At 42.6% G+C, this 16,494-nt stretch overlaps 1 protein-coding gene across 6 annotated transcripts in view; it reads right to left on the bottom strand.

The window, feature by feature from the left end:
* ddc (dopa decarboxylase) overlaps positions 1-16,494 on the bottom strand; it is a 154,074-nt gene that overhangs the window by 49,198 nt on the left and 88,382 nt on the right. For all 6 annotated transcript variants that reach the window (XM_077526806.1, XM_077526809.1, XM_077526804.1 and 3 more), the window contains one exon: positions 314-381. In XM_077526806.1, the coding sequence (XP_077382932.1) occupies positions 314-381 (68 nt within the window). The remainder of the gene's footprint in view (positions 1-313; positions 382-16,494) is intronic.

The raw sequence follows: 16,494 nt of genomic DNA, 5'->3' as shown, positions 1-16,494 counted from the left end.
GACAAGCTGTATTTGCAGCAAAAGGGGGTTCGACAAAGTATTAATTCAGGGGGGGCTGAATACTTTTGCACACCCCACTTTACAGTTTTTTTTTAGTTCTAAAACCAGTTTGAAATAAGATACACACTTTGTTTCACTTCATGATTGTGTGCTATTTTTTGTGTTTAACTTTCACATAAAATTTCAATGAAATATATTTGTTTGTGATCGTACCGTGCTAAAATGTTCAAAAACTCAAGGGCGGTGAATACTTTTTGAAGCAGCTGTATTTAAATGTGTTTATTCTTAATTTATGATGAAGACGACATCTTACCACATGGCAGAGCAGTCAAAGTTGATTAAAAGCCATTTGTGTGGGTTCAAGTTGAAAGAATCAGCAAACTGTAACACAAGACAGATAAGCAACCATTTCAAGGCGGAACGGGCAAACATTTCAGCCTCCCAATGTGCAAAACTGATTGAGACATACCCCAAGACTTGAAGCTGTATTTGCAACAAAACTGCTATTTAAAAATTAGATGCGATCACATTAGGAATCAACATCAAGTTGAAACATCAAGTTGAAACCCAGGGTCTAACAAGACTATTATTTTATCCTTTGTTACGTATGTGATGTTAGGCCAGCAGACAGGCCACGGAGCAAGGGAATGGTGGGGATAGGACACACTTACAGGTGGACATCATGAGCCGTAACATCCTTATTTTTCATTTAATGTGATGTATTCCGGTAGATGCTGTTCTATCTACTATGTTTTATCTTTTATGCCAGGAACGCATTGTGCGGTACATTGCATCATCCCTCGTTCGTATGAGAAAGGGAACTGTCTAGCAGTCCAAGCCAGTTGGAGTAGGAAGCAGCTCTGATAGAAAAATGAAAGACTTAAAACCTAGAGTTGAATCCTGTGGTGTGTTTTTTTTTCACCAAGGACAGTGAAATGTTTGAAGAGAATTGAATCCTGGCTCTTTTTCTTTTTTTTTTTTTTAACTGATAAACTCAACGAAGGATTGAACTGCCATGTATGGACTGTATGCCACATGGTACTTCGACGAGGGATGTTCATTTCCATAGCTACCTATTCCCAGAAGGTGCTAGGACTGCTGTTGTCACGATATCAAAATTTTGACTACGTAAATATACCTGCATAGAATACATCCATACCGATACTACCTTGATACCAGTACTGAAACGGTACCTCGACAAAAATCTAAAACAGCAAAAGCAGCAAAATTCAAACTAACAAAAGAACTTCAAATTAGTTTAATTTTTTTATTAGTTGTAAATATTAGGATGTATACATGTTAATTTCTGTATATACTGTATATATATGTGACCCGCTCTGGCAAATCAATCTCGAGATAATGGACGATATTAGAGAGTTGAACATTTTTTGTCAATTTTGACATTTCTCCACAAATAGCTTCCTTGAGGTCTCTAGTTTCATCTCCAAGCAGCACAAAAGTCAAAATTGTAATCAAAGTGTATGAAAATAAGCAATTATTAGACAGTATGCCTCGTAACGAGGGGGCGTGTTTTTAGCCGAGCTGCTTGCTATAGCACCGCGCGCAACCTTGTTAAAAACAACCCGAATTTCCTAGCCTCAGACATAATTCACAAATGATTTATATAAATACTGTGAGGATAAGCGAATCTGCTAATGGATGGATGGATGGACATAGCAACGAAAAAAGTCGAAATACACCAGTCAGCACTCAGCACGAAAGTGAACATCCTACTTTGGAGCAGAAGCTGTTGTCATCGGTGCGGTTACCGGCGAATAGTCATCCAAAAGGAGATATTCTCCAGGATCGTTTTCTTAATGCATCAATGTCTACTTTTAATTCAAATTACTACATTCACAAACTTGACTAAACCATGTCGAACTCTCGAGAGGGATGCAACCGCGACACACCCGTGGAGCAGGCTACACTGCTCCTCTCAGACCAAGTAGGGAATTAAAAGTTGTGACAGTGCCTTGTATGCATTGTAAACTAATTTAATAATGCATCGTAAATACTAATGTAATGGTTTGATCACTTGTCGATGTTGTCTATTTCATACGACGCCAGATGTTTCTTTGATGCGTCAAAAAAAAAAAAAAAGTCTGCATGCATATGTCACAAATATCACGACACATTTTCACTTTATGCTCTTTAAATGGGATGACATGAACATAAAAATGAGCTATGAAATAGTTAACTTGAAGATGAAAAACGGTCCTTTCAAAAGAGTCACAATGACACCCCGCCCCAAAATGCATACAGGCTATATTGTCTTGTAAATACAATAGTTTAGTGTCACTCGTGTATTACTCGGGGTGGGGGTGGTGGGACAAAACAAACAAACAAACAAACAAAAAACAAACAAACAAACAAACAGGAAAAAACAAACAAAAAACAAACAAACAAACAACAACACACATTTTCATTTTCTTCATGTGACCAAAAGCATTTGAGACATCACATCCATGATCCAAGTTATCAATAAAGCACTTTTCACAGGCCACATCAAATGGCAAATAATGTTTTAATTGACACAAAATTATGAAATCAAATTTCCCACTGTGGTAATATGACCTCATTTATGCAAGAAAATACCACATGGAGCAACAATAAAATAAGCAAAGCCTCAGCAAATGAATTGTATGCTCAGCATGATCTTCAAAGTTGAGGCTGATTTCATCTCTTGAGAGGTCAAACTTCCAAAACGTTTAAAGGGTTCAAATCTCGGACGATGACCTTGCCTGCTATTGGAATTGACTTTCCACAGATATTTGAACAGTTCCTGAAAATTTCAGGTTCATATCTTTTTCCTAAGGTTCTGGTTGCTATGGACATTTGAAAGATGCAAGTACCACAACTTTAAAGCCCTTTTACTCAAAACTAGGGAATTCAACCTTCCAACATTAAAACTGCTGTAACTTTGTCAATTTTTGAACTACATCCATGTATTATATATCATTTTAAAGGGAATTAAGTGCAGAATTCGAATATATAAATATTTCAATTGTGATTTTTTTTGGCACATGGGGACCCTTTTGCCAGAGCCAGTCACATATATATTTATGTATATACTGTTATTTGCTTTCACATTGCATGCCATATTCTTGAAGTACTGTATTTGACTACATTTGATGTCATTTTTGGTGCACCATGAGACTTGTTTTGGTGCTTTGTGGTGTCTGCTATATTTTCTGTTATGAATTTGATGTTTGTTTATTTATTTAGTTAATTATTTAATTATTCATTTATTCACTTACCTACTTCTTATTATTAATTTATTGATGTAAATTGTATTCACTTCTATACTTACTTAAAATGTTTTGTTTTGTTCTCATTTTACTTATCTTACTCTTTATCTTTACTGCATGACCGATTAATTATAAAATAATTCACACTCGACTTATTGTTTAAGGGAAGGGAATTGTCAAAAATGCGTCACAACCTGTCGCTCTGTCAGTCGTCTGAGCTTTTTCTCCGTATAACTGTGATTTCCAACTGTGTGCCTGTTCATTGTACGCACCTTGAGTCCACTGCAGGAGTGATTGTTGCTTTTTCTTCTGCTTCTCCGTGAAAAACATTTGCTCTTGTTACAAAACGTTTCTAAAACTGATGCTTCCCAACGAGGAGTGCGCGGCAAGTGAGCGCTTCCATGTTCAGTGCGTGACGCCATCTTCCTGCGCCCTCTCGCATTCAAGCTGAAAGAGGCGTGCGGCTTACTTAAGGCATTTGCCACATATTGGTAGACAGGCATGTACCTGCCTTTAAAGCAGAGTTGGCGGGCTGGCTCGTATTTATTTTTTTAAGTACCGGTACGAAAAAAAAAAAAGAAATGATACCGAGCCGTGTTTGACGCTAAAACATCGAGGTATGGTACTGGTACTGGTATCCCATGCAACACTAGGTAGGACAAATCTATAGGATTTCCTATTTTTCCTTATTGGACTTTTTTTGTGAGCTCTCTCTCTCTCTCCCTCTCTTTTTTTTTTTTGTGGATCAGGCCTGATACCCGAGTTGACACCAATTTGACACCCATACTAAACTGATACCAAACTGATCCAAATGCTTGTCCACGGAGCTAAAGTGTTGCATGCAAATCTAAGACAACTGAGCCCAAAAAGTTCTTAGCTCTTTACGCAAGATAACCACGAAGGTCTACTCGGATCCCTGGCATTCTTCATGCATGGTTTTGCTTAAAGTGTGGAGAAAGCAATCACAAAGAAAGCAGCTCATTGCACAAAATGAATCAAACCTGAGTCTCATCAGAGAAAAGAAAGGTACATTGAAGAAGAAGCAAGCTTTGTTGCACGGCAGGCTTAATTGAGCCCTGTCCTGCTACGTTTGTCCTACGGCTCTGAAAATTGTGTGGCACCTGTAGCACTCCGAGACAAACTATAAAAGGCTTTGGTAACTGTACCCTAAAATAAACAGTAATAAATGAGCCCTCTAATTTTCTGTGTCTGTGCATTCACACAGACTTCTTGAGCGTTCCATGGACTACGGTGGGCAATATCCATTGACTTATATATCAATGGACTCACAATGCCTCTTATTCACCATAGTGAGAAGTGAAGCCACCGGCGGCCATCTTATGTTACCGCCCACCTAATCAGCTTTTTCATGTTATTTACTCTCTTTTACTCTCTATGGTGAAATGTCGCCGTGTGTGACATGTGGTTGTACCAATAAGTCTGCAAGAAGCACTACATGCACCATTCATTGGTAAGAATGCATTTATAAATTTCTCTTATAAGCTTTACCTGTGCGTGTTATTCAAATATTTGTCCACATCATGTTGTCAGAACCCTGAACAATGAAATGAAAGCAAAGCCCATCAGGACAAAATTGGCTGTGAATTGTAAACCTAACTGTTAGTCCATTTATATACATCCATTTTCTTGACCGTTTATTCCTCACAAGGTGTGCAGGGGGTGCTGGAGCCTATCTCAGCTGGCTTTGGACAGTAGGCGGGGTACTATGAGGTGCCTTCTTTGTCACGCCGCCACCAGCGTGACGGATCATGCTTTTATTTTGGTCACTTATTTCCTGTTTACTTTGAAAATCACTAACTCCCTTCTCACCCCAGGTCACTTGCCCTTCCTGCTGCCTAATCATTATTGTCACCACCTGCCACCAATTATCCCCTGCAATAAAAGCCATCAGCCTCCTCCCTCAGTTTGCCGAAGTGTTTTTGTGCTTTTTCCTCCCCAGCGGAGCGTCCTTACTTTCCCCCTGTCCCCTGAGCCTGTTCACCTCCCCAGCGGAGCGCCTTTAGTTGTCCCCTGTACCCTGTGCCTGTTTTTTCCGCCCCAGCGGAGCGCCTTTAGTTGTCCCCTGTACCCTGTGCCTGTTTTTTCCTCCCCAGCGGAGCGTTTTTAGTTCTCCATTTTTTTTTTTTAGTTCTCCATTTTTTGAGTCCCTCTTCTCAGCTTGAGAGAAGATTGCTGCTAGGAGAAAATAAAACTGCTGCCTTTGTGGCCTACACTCTCCCTGCGTCTGAGTCCTACATTTCCATGTGTCAGTAGGTGCGTTTCCATTATCGTTTTTCGCAAAAATAAAAGCGATATTGTACTATTTCGATAAAGTACAATTTCGAATTGTCGGTGTTTCCATTGACGAGAGTTTCGCTTCTGAGGCGCAATTCTCGGAATGTCCCGCCTCGTGAGACCTCGCTGTTCTGTAGGAGGTGCTCATGATGTTTACGGTAGATGGACGCCCGGTGTAGTTATACTACTTGAAAAACACTCACCCCTCATCGGGCGGTTTCGGGCATTTATTGTTAGTGTTGTTGTGTGTATTCCTCGGCAGTCGGCAAGCAGTTCTGACACGAAAGCGAGTGGCACCGTACTTCCTACTTCCTGTAATCCTAAAATGTTGTTGTTGCAATGCAGAAGCTGGGTAAAAGGTGGGTTACAAATTATTAAAAGGGTCTGATGTTTTCTGCTAAATTAACCAGACATGGCAGGACAGGATTTCAAGCTCTCCTCTCCTTCAACTTTTCGAAGGGGGCTCGCTCGATTACACCTCTCTCTCTTTTATGCTCATGACGTGCAGTAGCCGATACAAATCACTTCAGCATGTAAAACAAAAATACAAAACCGAAATTAATCATTCTCAAAAGAAATAATAATTGCAAGTTTATTAAAAATACACATAAACAACGTGTTACAGTCCTTTCGTCCGTGACCGGGCGGGTGTCACATGACTACTAATGCGCAAAAAGTGTTTCAATTACCCTTTTGCGAAATACTTCTTTTTCGATACGTCTCAAAAACCACCTCATGAGAGTGCAAAAACTTTCTTGCGATATTTGAGAGTTTTTTCACAAATCCGGTGTTTCCATTACCATCTTACTTTTGCGAAACATGCCTTTTGCGCAAAACTGAGGGTAATGGAAACGCACCTAGTCTGGGCCATAATTCAGGATTAGCTCTCACATGTATAACTCAAAAGCTCTTATAAACACCACTGAAATGTTTTCTGCTTATGAACACTAGTCAAATGTGTTCATACATATTAGTGAAATACGCTCATAAACACCACTGAAATTCTCTCATACGCACGGGTAAAATAGTCTCATAAACACCACTGAGATGCTCTCACACACACTAGTAAAATCCCTTCATAAATACAAGTCAAATACTCTCATAAACACAACTGAAATGCTCTTATAAACAGTACTGAAAAGTTTTTGCTCACACACTACTGAAATCCATTCTTAAATACAAGTAAAATACTCATTAACACAACTGAAATGCTCTGATAAACAGTACTGAAACGTTTTTGCTCACACACACTAGTGAAATCCGTTCATAAACACAACTCAATTACTCTTAAAAACAGTACTGAAAGTCTCTCACACGCACAGGTGAAATACTTTCATAAACATAACTGAATTGCTCTTACAAACAGTACTGAAATGCATCCACACATACATGTGACACATTCTCATACACGTTAATGAAATACCTTCATACATGCAAGTGGAATTCGTTCCTCCATCGCTTCGCTTCTTTTTTTTTTTTTTTCCTCGATCCATTACCATACGTCAAATGACACCTGACTATCACACAGCTTCCTATTGGCCGAAGGAATTTTCATATCCTATATAATAAAGGAAAACTTTCAAATTAAAAGATTTCATATTAACAAAATGTTATTGTAAGGCAATAAGTAAACGGCAAATAGATGGATCGTTATGTGCATTTACTATACAACATGTCACCAAGTTACGCTGCGGCTTGAGTTAGGTTTACTTAATGCTTTTTGGCCAGCCATTGTGTTTTACTTTGAAAAACGTAAAGAAATGACTTCCGCCGCATTTAATATGTATTCCTCTCACACAACCTACTGAAATCCTTGACGCACATCAAAAAGAACGCTCATAACCACAGCTGAAACACTCACTAGACTGAAAGTCTTTCAGACACCCAGACCCGTCACCAGAAAGAAATTGTTGGGGGGGCATTACCTTTTTTTTGGGGGGGGCACACTTTATCAACCTAAATCTAATGTTCATCAGGTTGAACAGCGGCATTGTGACAACTGCAAAAGTGTTCAGAAATATTTTCTGTCACTTAAAAGCGGCAGTTCATTCTGAAATCTAAAAGACAAACTGAAAAAAAATGTGTAGTTCAATGTGTAGTTCATTTTGCATTTATTCAACTCAAAAGTTCATTTGAAACAAATCCACTCTTCACTTCTGTAAACAACTATGTCCGAATGAATGACTCTGTGACCCTTCTATCTGGAATTGGCTAGCAGTTGCCTTCATTGGCGTGTTGGATGAGGGCTGTACGATATGGACTAAATTTCCTTTCATTTTTGCCAGACATCTCTATTCTTTGATCTTTGACTCAGCATGAGACGTCACATCATTTTACTTTTTTTTATGGTGCCTTCTGTATTTTGTGTTATTTTATTTCTATACTTATAAAGATTTTTTTTTTTTTTTTTTTTTTTAGTATTTTATTTGCGTGTATACATATCTACTTATATTTACTCAAATTAATTTTATTTTGTGTTATTTTTAGGGCTGTCAAAGTTAAAGCGTTAATAGATAAATTAATCACAGAAAATTGTCACTTGAGCCTTGAACGTAACCGCGGATGGTTACATTGAAGGCTGCGCAGGTCAGTGATTAGGTCAATGCACAGCATTTCCTATGCCTGTTGTTCCAAAATGAGTGGGGTAACTCCAGTTGGTATGCTCGGTGGTAAATTTCGCTTTCAAAAACACCCCAACGGGACTTTAGATAAAACAAAAGTAATTTCCGTTTAATTAATAATTGCTTAATTGCACCCAATTGATATGATGCTGTTACGTTTTGAACAATACACGCATGCATGCAATAGCGTACATGCATTTAATCAATGTTTGCAAATGACATTCAGATAATAAAATGCGTTAATGTCAAAATATTAGGGTGTTTTATATTTAATTTATATTACGCGAATACGCAAGTGTAAATGTGATTAATCAGATTAAAAATTTTAATCGTTTGACAGCACTAGCTATTTTATTTCACTTGTGTCTACTAAAAGACTAATTTCTATTCCATGCACAGCACTTTGTATGCAGCAATGGATGTTTTAAAGTGATATCAATCCAAAAGGATGTGTAAAGTGCTGTTTTTTTTTAATTAGACATTAGTGACAGTCATCAACATGAACAAACTTGGCAATAAAAAAAGAGAATTCAACTCACATTGTACTGCAACTGCTTTAGTGATAAATAATTTTATGCTCCATAGTTGTTGTGTATGTGTGACTGTTTGGGTCTGTTAACAGCATACTGTGTATTGCTGCAATTCATCCGTGCTGTGTGGCTTGACTAATTAAAATAAAAGTTTGACACTCACTTGTAAACATAATCAGTGGACTCAGGATTCCCGTTGATATCAACTGTGTCATCCTGGATCGAGGTTTGGCGTTTGGTGGCTCCCATTAAAGCTGCACGACATGCTCACTGCTCAGTGCTCAGTCTTTGTGCCAGCGCCAGCCGGCAAATGCGCACTATCTACCCGGAAGTAGATTTGGCTAAGGCACGTCTGCAGAATAGTTGGTAAGTCATCTTGCTAGGGCGGGCACGGCTGACTGACAGGGCGGGCACGGACCCCCAAGGCCCGCCCATGGCGACGGGTCCGCAGACACCTATATGAAATAAATGCTCGTATACATACTAGTGAAAATTTACTCACATATTACTGAAAAGCTTTCTGACAAAAAATATATAAAAATTAGTGCTGTCAAACGATTAAAATTTTTAATCTGATTGATCACACTTTTTAATTTTGATTAATCACGATTAATCAGCTAAATTATTTGCGTATTCGCGTAATATAAAATAAATACAAAATACCGTAATATTTTGACATTGTAACAACTATGGCCTATGGCCCAGGCCACCCTCTAATTTTTTTTTTTTAGTTTGCTTCTTCAAAAGCAAACTCTCTGCAGTCGCATAAACATTCCACAACTCAGACAGGATCTAAACGTGGTTAGCTCTGCAGGTGGTCACACAACCACCAACAAAGCTCTTTTGAAGCCGCTGACCAGGTGACAAAGGAATTTATGCGTCTGCCGAAGGAGTCTATTTGGGCCCCGACTTCCCGGAGCCCGAGAAAACGCCTTCAATGAATTGGAATATACAAACGACTGATCAAAGGAATGTTTATGAAGTTTCTTATCAACCAGGGGGGACTCTCTGGCGTCACCCCTCCAGGGGGCACTCCTGGAATGCCTAGATGGAGCAACAGCACCGTCAAGTGGTGAAACTCGGAACTATCCTTAGTGACAATTCATACAAGTAACCGCATTTTACACATTTATACCATGATAATTCTTGACAGATAACTGAACTACGAATGATTCATGTTATGTCTTTGTGTGTATGAACGTCCTATGTCATTTGTACTCCATAAGGAATGAAAGGTAATCAATATCTTTCAATTCAGTCAGATTAGGCTCAAGGACGACCTCACAAATTAGTTTATGATGCATTAATTACGATGTGTGCTAAACGGGTTGTGTGGGAAAACTGATTTGCCAGACTGACCAAATTTAATGCCAAATTATTAATCCCTTTAATAATTTGCTTTTGTTTTTTTTAAGTCTGCGTGAGCGAACAGAAGGGTTTGCCACTCCCTCCTGGAGCCCCGCCCATAGACTTTAAAAAGACGAGAGGATCTCTCTCTCGCCCTCTCTCTTCTTCCGCTCTTCTTCCGATCTCTCGTCCCCCCCAATGCCTCTTCACCTACAAGTAGCCCAGCTTGCCCACTGACTCTTTTTCCCAAGAAACTTGTCCAGCACGTGGCCCCCTTTTGTTCCTGGCAGAAACCATTGCCACGAGAGCCGACGCTCGCTCCACGCCACGCCAAAGCAGGTGCAAACTGCAACACTGACCCCAAAGAGACTCTTTTACTCCCTTTTTCTTTGTTGTCCCTTTTTTTTCTTCTTCACCATCGGTGACTGTCCGCCAGCAGCGAGTTCCGCGGCCCCGGGATACACTTGCAACCTACCGCCGGACTCAAGGTTGTGCACCTAAGCCGCACCACATCTCACCTGCTATTCGGTGGCGCCCCGCCGCTGTGCAAGCGCACCTCCAACTGCGGGTCTTCCCCGTACGCAGGCACGTCGCGAACCGAACTCCAACACCTGGAGTCAGACAGCTGTCCGGCAGAAGCAAACTCAACCAGGGAAACATCTCTCCGACCAATCAAGGGACGAGCCGCGCAACTACGTCAGCCCCCGAGCGGCTCCCTTGCTCACCTGTGGAATAGCCCCTTTTTGATTTTTCTTGCATTTTTGAACGAACATTGACTATTTTTCCCCCTTTTCCAAAGACCTCCCGTTTGTGCTCGTTCTACGCAGTATCCAACTCGTAAGTGCACATTTGATTTCCTCTAATTCAGCATACCGCTGTGTGCAACTTACATTTGAAACATATCACAGACCTGGCAAGTTAAATTTCTCTTTTTCCTGTTTCCTTATTCGTTCGAATTATTTCCCTATTTTGATTAGCTTTATTTGATTTCTTTTCTCCTGACGGTAGGATAGTTAGTTAGGCAGTGTTTTGATTCTGTAGTGTAGCAATCGTGAATAAATGCATGTTTTATTAACTCTATTCTGACCAAGTCATCTGTGTTTCCGAGTGGATTATTATTCTTTTGTTAGTACAACAAACCACTGAATATCGAGTGTGGCGACTTTAGATTATAAATGACTGATGAAGAAAGGATTTTGGTCGTTGTTTGCTCCTGTTAACCCAAAGCAAAGCCAACGTGGTGCCCCTAGAGGTTATCGAGGTAAATACAATTTACCTCTGTAACGTCCAGATTATTAATTCGTCTAAAAGACGACCCAATTATCGCTACATAATGGTGGCCCCGAGTGAGGCTATATAACATAAGAAGATGCACTCGAAAATACAAGATTTTGGACTTTAAAAGTAAAACACATTTCACGTAGTGTACCTAATCATTTGGCTCTGCGTAAAAAGGAAAACATTTCTGCTTACATAGAACTGCACTGACTTTACCCTTCAGCGTTGAATCGAGCGTCTGTTAGCCGCCATCTTGCGTGTGTTACCACCGGAGTGGCTTGCTATTAGTAAACGAGAAGAACGGGATTGATTGATGGAAGAAAAGAAAGAGCCAGTCACCGTTTGAGAAAATAGTGGCTTGTATTTGAAAACGTATTTGATAGAACTCGAGTTGTGCAACTTTTAAATTTCAGCTGGCTGAATTTGAAGTTGTTTGTCTTTGTGTGTTGTGTTTCCGGAAATTGTGGGAAGTCAGGTGACAGCCGATATGCATCGCTTTGACCAGACTCTAGTTACGTGCTTCGGAGTAGCTAACCACGAGCAACGTTAACGACGTCCGAGTCATTTTCCCCGTGTCCTCCTACACCTAGCTTGTGGGAGAAGTTTGAGTCGTGATTGAGCTTTCTGTAGCCGCCGACTCAAAGTTTCAGCTCTTGGCGAGCGGATTAACAGGGCGCTAAGACGTTAGCTGCATACCTGTACCGTGTACGCATTTCCACAAGGTGGCGCCATAGTCCTTGTGAAGTCGAGCTGTGTGGCTCGTGGAGGCGTGGTTGAGTACCACCCCTTCTCGTTGGCGAGTTTGAGCCACGCCTGCAGACGCCCCGAAAGGGAGAGAGTCTCACAGGCTATAGATGTCAGTCAGTGTTTTGAGTGATACAGATCACTTGAGCTTGCTCCGCTGTCAATACTGACAACTGACCCCCACTGCTGCTGTAACGCCGGTGGTCCTTGCTCCGCGATAATTCTGATTCAATGTCACTTCACATTGCTTTTTTGAATTGTTTTCCGTGTCGAGCGTTGTACTGAGTGATTGTTGTCACCGTTAGTACGCAAGGATAATAAAAAAAATTATCCACGTCCGATTAAACGCAGTGTAGGCTCAATTGACTGCTTGCGGTTGATGATTATAGTAATAGCCGAGCGCATTCTAGCCTTTTACGCTGCCTTTCTGTTTTTCGGTTGTGTCTAGTTAATAAGAAGGTGTGAGTTCTAATGAGCTATTATTAGAGAGGAAGCTCTAATATTTCTGTACAGTTTCGCAGTTTTTGTGTCCCAAACCCCATCCACAAGACATTCACATAAAATTGTACGAGTACTATAACCAGTCATTTGACTAAGACAATTGACCCCTTTTAAGTTTATTTTCCCCTTTTCTGCTTTGTTGTTTATTTAATTTAATTTTAATTCCAACTTTTACCTCGACTTCCAAAAAAAAAAAAAAAAAAAAAAAATACTTTTTATTTTTTATTTTTTATTTCGCTTTTGGAATTGACCGCTGTAACATTTCAGAGTTACTCTGTCCCTCATTTAAGCTATTCGTTGCTGAGTGAATCAAGTTGAAGTTAGCATTATTATTTTTAATTTTTATTTATTATTTTATTTTTGTTTGTTTTTGTTTGTTTTGATAACTGGAATTGATTTTCCACAACTATAGTGTAAGCTGTGGGTTGCACAGCCCACTACAAATCTTTTGCTTTGTGGCAATTTCCCTTTTGATAATTTGAACCCAGTGTGTATTGTTGACGATATTACTTGATAGAGGTAGTTAGTTAACTGCGAACGCTAATTGACTATTAAAACGCTAGTATAAGTTTGATCGTCTAAAAGCTATTGACAATATGGCAGCACTCCGAGAGACTCCCAGCCCTTGTGAGAGCTTAGACACCTTGGCTCAACTGGTGCAAAAGATGACCAAGGACTTCTTACCTGGCTACGCTGAGTCTATTAGGGATGCGGATGTCAATATGCTAAATGATAACCTCGCGCAGCTCATGAGCGACGCTGAGACAAAAGCCCCAAAGGACAAATCACTCATTCGAATGCTCGGATGTCTGACTTTGAAGCTGAGCGATGCCGAGGATTGTCAAGTGAAACACCAACTTGACATGGCACGACAGCAGAGCCGTGATGCCACGGCACAACTTGAAGCCGCCCATGACCGATTGAAGGTCATGGAGACCCAGCTGGTTGACGTTAAAGCGCAGCTGGATGAGGCAGAAGCCCGCGCAGATGCGGTGCTAGCCGGAAATTTGGTCAGTGATGCAGATGAGTCTGCTTCCACTGATGACTCCCCTCAAAAGATTGGTGAGTTAACCCAAGCTCTCGCGTCCGCCAAAGAGACAAATCGAGAGCAAGAACAATTGCTGAGATCCGCGGCAAATGAAATTCACAAACTAAAAGCAGAGGTGACTGACTTGACTGAACGACAGTCAAAAGACCAACTTCGGTTAGCAGAAGCGAATTACTTTCGGATTAGTTCGTCGCTAGCTCAGTCAACCGACGAAGTGAAGCGCCTCCAAGTTCAGGTGCAAACCTTGAGGGAGGAACGCAATGCCGAAGTGGACCGCTCGTATGACCTGTGAACCAAATTAGCATTGACTGAAGCCGAGGTTACCCGCCTCCGACAATGCCAGCAGGAATATGAGACAGAGTTAGCTCAAATTAAACATGAGTTGCAACGCACGCAGCAGTTAAATGAGGTCTCCCGAGGAGCCTCCCTGTCGGGAGCTCCACCCCCACACAGACCTCCTGATCCCAGAGCCACCGCACCACAGCTGAAACTGTCACCTGACTCCGGAGCCGCCTGGAGGACGCCGTCAATGACCACCGCCGCTTTAGGCCTGGCACCGCCAATGGCCGCGTCCCCACACGATTTCGGGCCATCAGGTGCTGACAGTTTCCAACGTGGACCCATTTTGACTCCCCCGTTGGAGTGACAAATGGGCGTGGCCTGGAGAGATTTGGACAAGCTGGCTCGAAACATAGTCAAATTCGAACCGAAACCAGGGGGGTCCCACAACACAACACAACAGAGTACTTGAAAGACATCAACTATCATCTCCAGAGGTTCCCAATGGCAACCGTGGAAGATAAGTTGTACTTGATTAAAATGACGTCCAGCCGAGCAGTCAACAGACTGCTGGAACGGCAGCCTGCTGATGTGTTGTCTGATCCCTTGGCACTGCACCAAGCCATCTCACGCGAGTTTGACAGCTCTCCTGGGTTGTCGGGAATGGAAGCCGCCATGTTCGTCAAACAGGGAAAGCAGGAGTCTCCTCAGGCTTTCTATAGTCGTCTTCGCGATGCCTATTTTGGAACTCGTAACGAACCCAACATGGAGGAGGATCCAGGGTTTAAAACGTTGTTTGTCCGGAACCTCCAACAAAATCTTAACCACTACTTGGGACTGGCTTTGTGTCCTGAGACACTGAATAGCTCGCAGCTCCGTGACTTAGCAGCTAGGGGCTATGCAAAGCTAAAATTGTCCGCTCCCAAGGTAGGCGACGCAGGAATTTATAAAGTGGACGTGGGTCCTCCTTCGGAGCTGGAGGGAGCTTGCTCCTACGCTCTGAAGGAAGACCAGGCTAAATCAAAAAAGTTAAACCAGTCCTGTGGCCCGCGAAACCGAAAGCCGCGCTCCAAAACAGACTACTCGCGTGACGAGAAATCAGACGGAGAAAAGCAAGCTGACGACCGCCGGCGCTCCAAATTTGCTAAAGGTAAGCCCGATTCGCTCTATAATCCAAAACGTGATAAAGTCGAACGCGCGCCAGCAACCGACTCCTGCCGCGAGTCCCGGAACCGCCAAGTTGACTCCGAGACCGACCACAATGCAGTTGCCGACGGCATATGGAAGGCACTCCTGAAATTGTCAAAAGACTCGGCAAAAGACCCGTCTTTATGACTAACCGACGGCCGGATGCCCACTGAAGTGACCCACCATTAAAGGTCACCAGAGGGGCCTCCAGTAGCCGACGCTCAGACACCTCCTAAACCGCCTTCTGACTCAACGATATTGGTGATGCAGGTTGATCCAAATATAGCAGACCCACATGTATCGCGATCTACCGATGACGTGAGACCGTTCCAACAGCTTTTAGGGGATCTCACCACCAGGGGGACAGCTCGTAAATTATATCTGAGCATCACCCTGGAGAGAGCTCTAACCTACGAAGCCCTTGTAGATCACGGTGATGTCCAACACGGTGTTCGAACAACTCCGCACCGTGTCACAAGCTAACAGTCGACCGCTCCGCCTACGGCGGTGCCCACTTACCGTTAGCGCCATCTCACCTACTAACACAAAGCTGGAGTCTGTCGCGATGGTACACTGGTCCATTGGCCCCATGGAATTCATCCATCCAGTCTATGTGGGACCCATTGAGTCCGTCCCCCTTCTTATTGGCCAAGACCTGTTGTTTCGCTTCCAACCCATCATAGACTACCAGAGACTCCAGATTTGGGCCCAGGTGCGGCAGGCCCTGCCGACATTTCCTTCGGGCCATGACCAGGCTCAGCTCTGCACTGTGACTCGGGCGCAGCCACCCCACGGGGAAGCAGACGCCCCCACAGGGAGCTGGGACACGATTCAGCCCAAGGCCGGACTCCTCGGGTCCCCAACAAAGGACCGGCTGAGAAGCCATGACACCTTCCTTTGTGACCTTGACCCCCCACCGCCTGATGCAGGGTACGCCCCGCGCATCATCGGAGGTGTCCACGTACAAGGTGCACCTGTTCTTGATGCTGTCCTCGCCTTGTGGGCTGACAAATAAGCCATTTCTGCAGCATTTGCTGACAACTTGCGAGACCTCGACCCGAACATTCTTTTCGTCTCCAAGTCTTGCCGGTTTCCGTTGAACACGGAACCTCCTCTTACAATAACCGCAGTGGGCGTGTGCGCCTTAAACCTTCAGTGGAAGCAGCGCTCACTGACCCACTACTTCTTGGTTGTCCCGGACGCGCCTCACACCCTTTTCGTGGGTGCAGATTTGCTTGTTCGTCTTGCCGTCCATGTGGACACCATCAACAAACTGCTGTGGTCCCTCACCAACTCGGAACCTCTAGCTTGTGTTCCCAGTCTTCCAAACAGGAAGTCCGGGCAGACCATCCCAGATGCTTGCGAAGTCTTAAACGAGGATGAAGTGATCGCTCCGGCGACCACGATCAACATTC

This window comes from Festucalex cinctus, chromosome 7 (genome assembly GCF_051991245.1).
Source record: "Festucalex cinctus isolate MCC-2025b chromosome 7, RoL_Fcin_1.0, whole genome shotgun sequence".
Taxonomy (NCBI): Eukaryota; Metazoa; Chordata; class Actinopteri; order Syngnathiformes; family Syngnathidae; genus Festucalex; species Festucalex cinctus.
The sequence above is the reverse complement of the archived record's forward strand: the minus strand, read 5'-3'. Positions and strand labels throughout refer to the sequence as shown.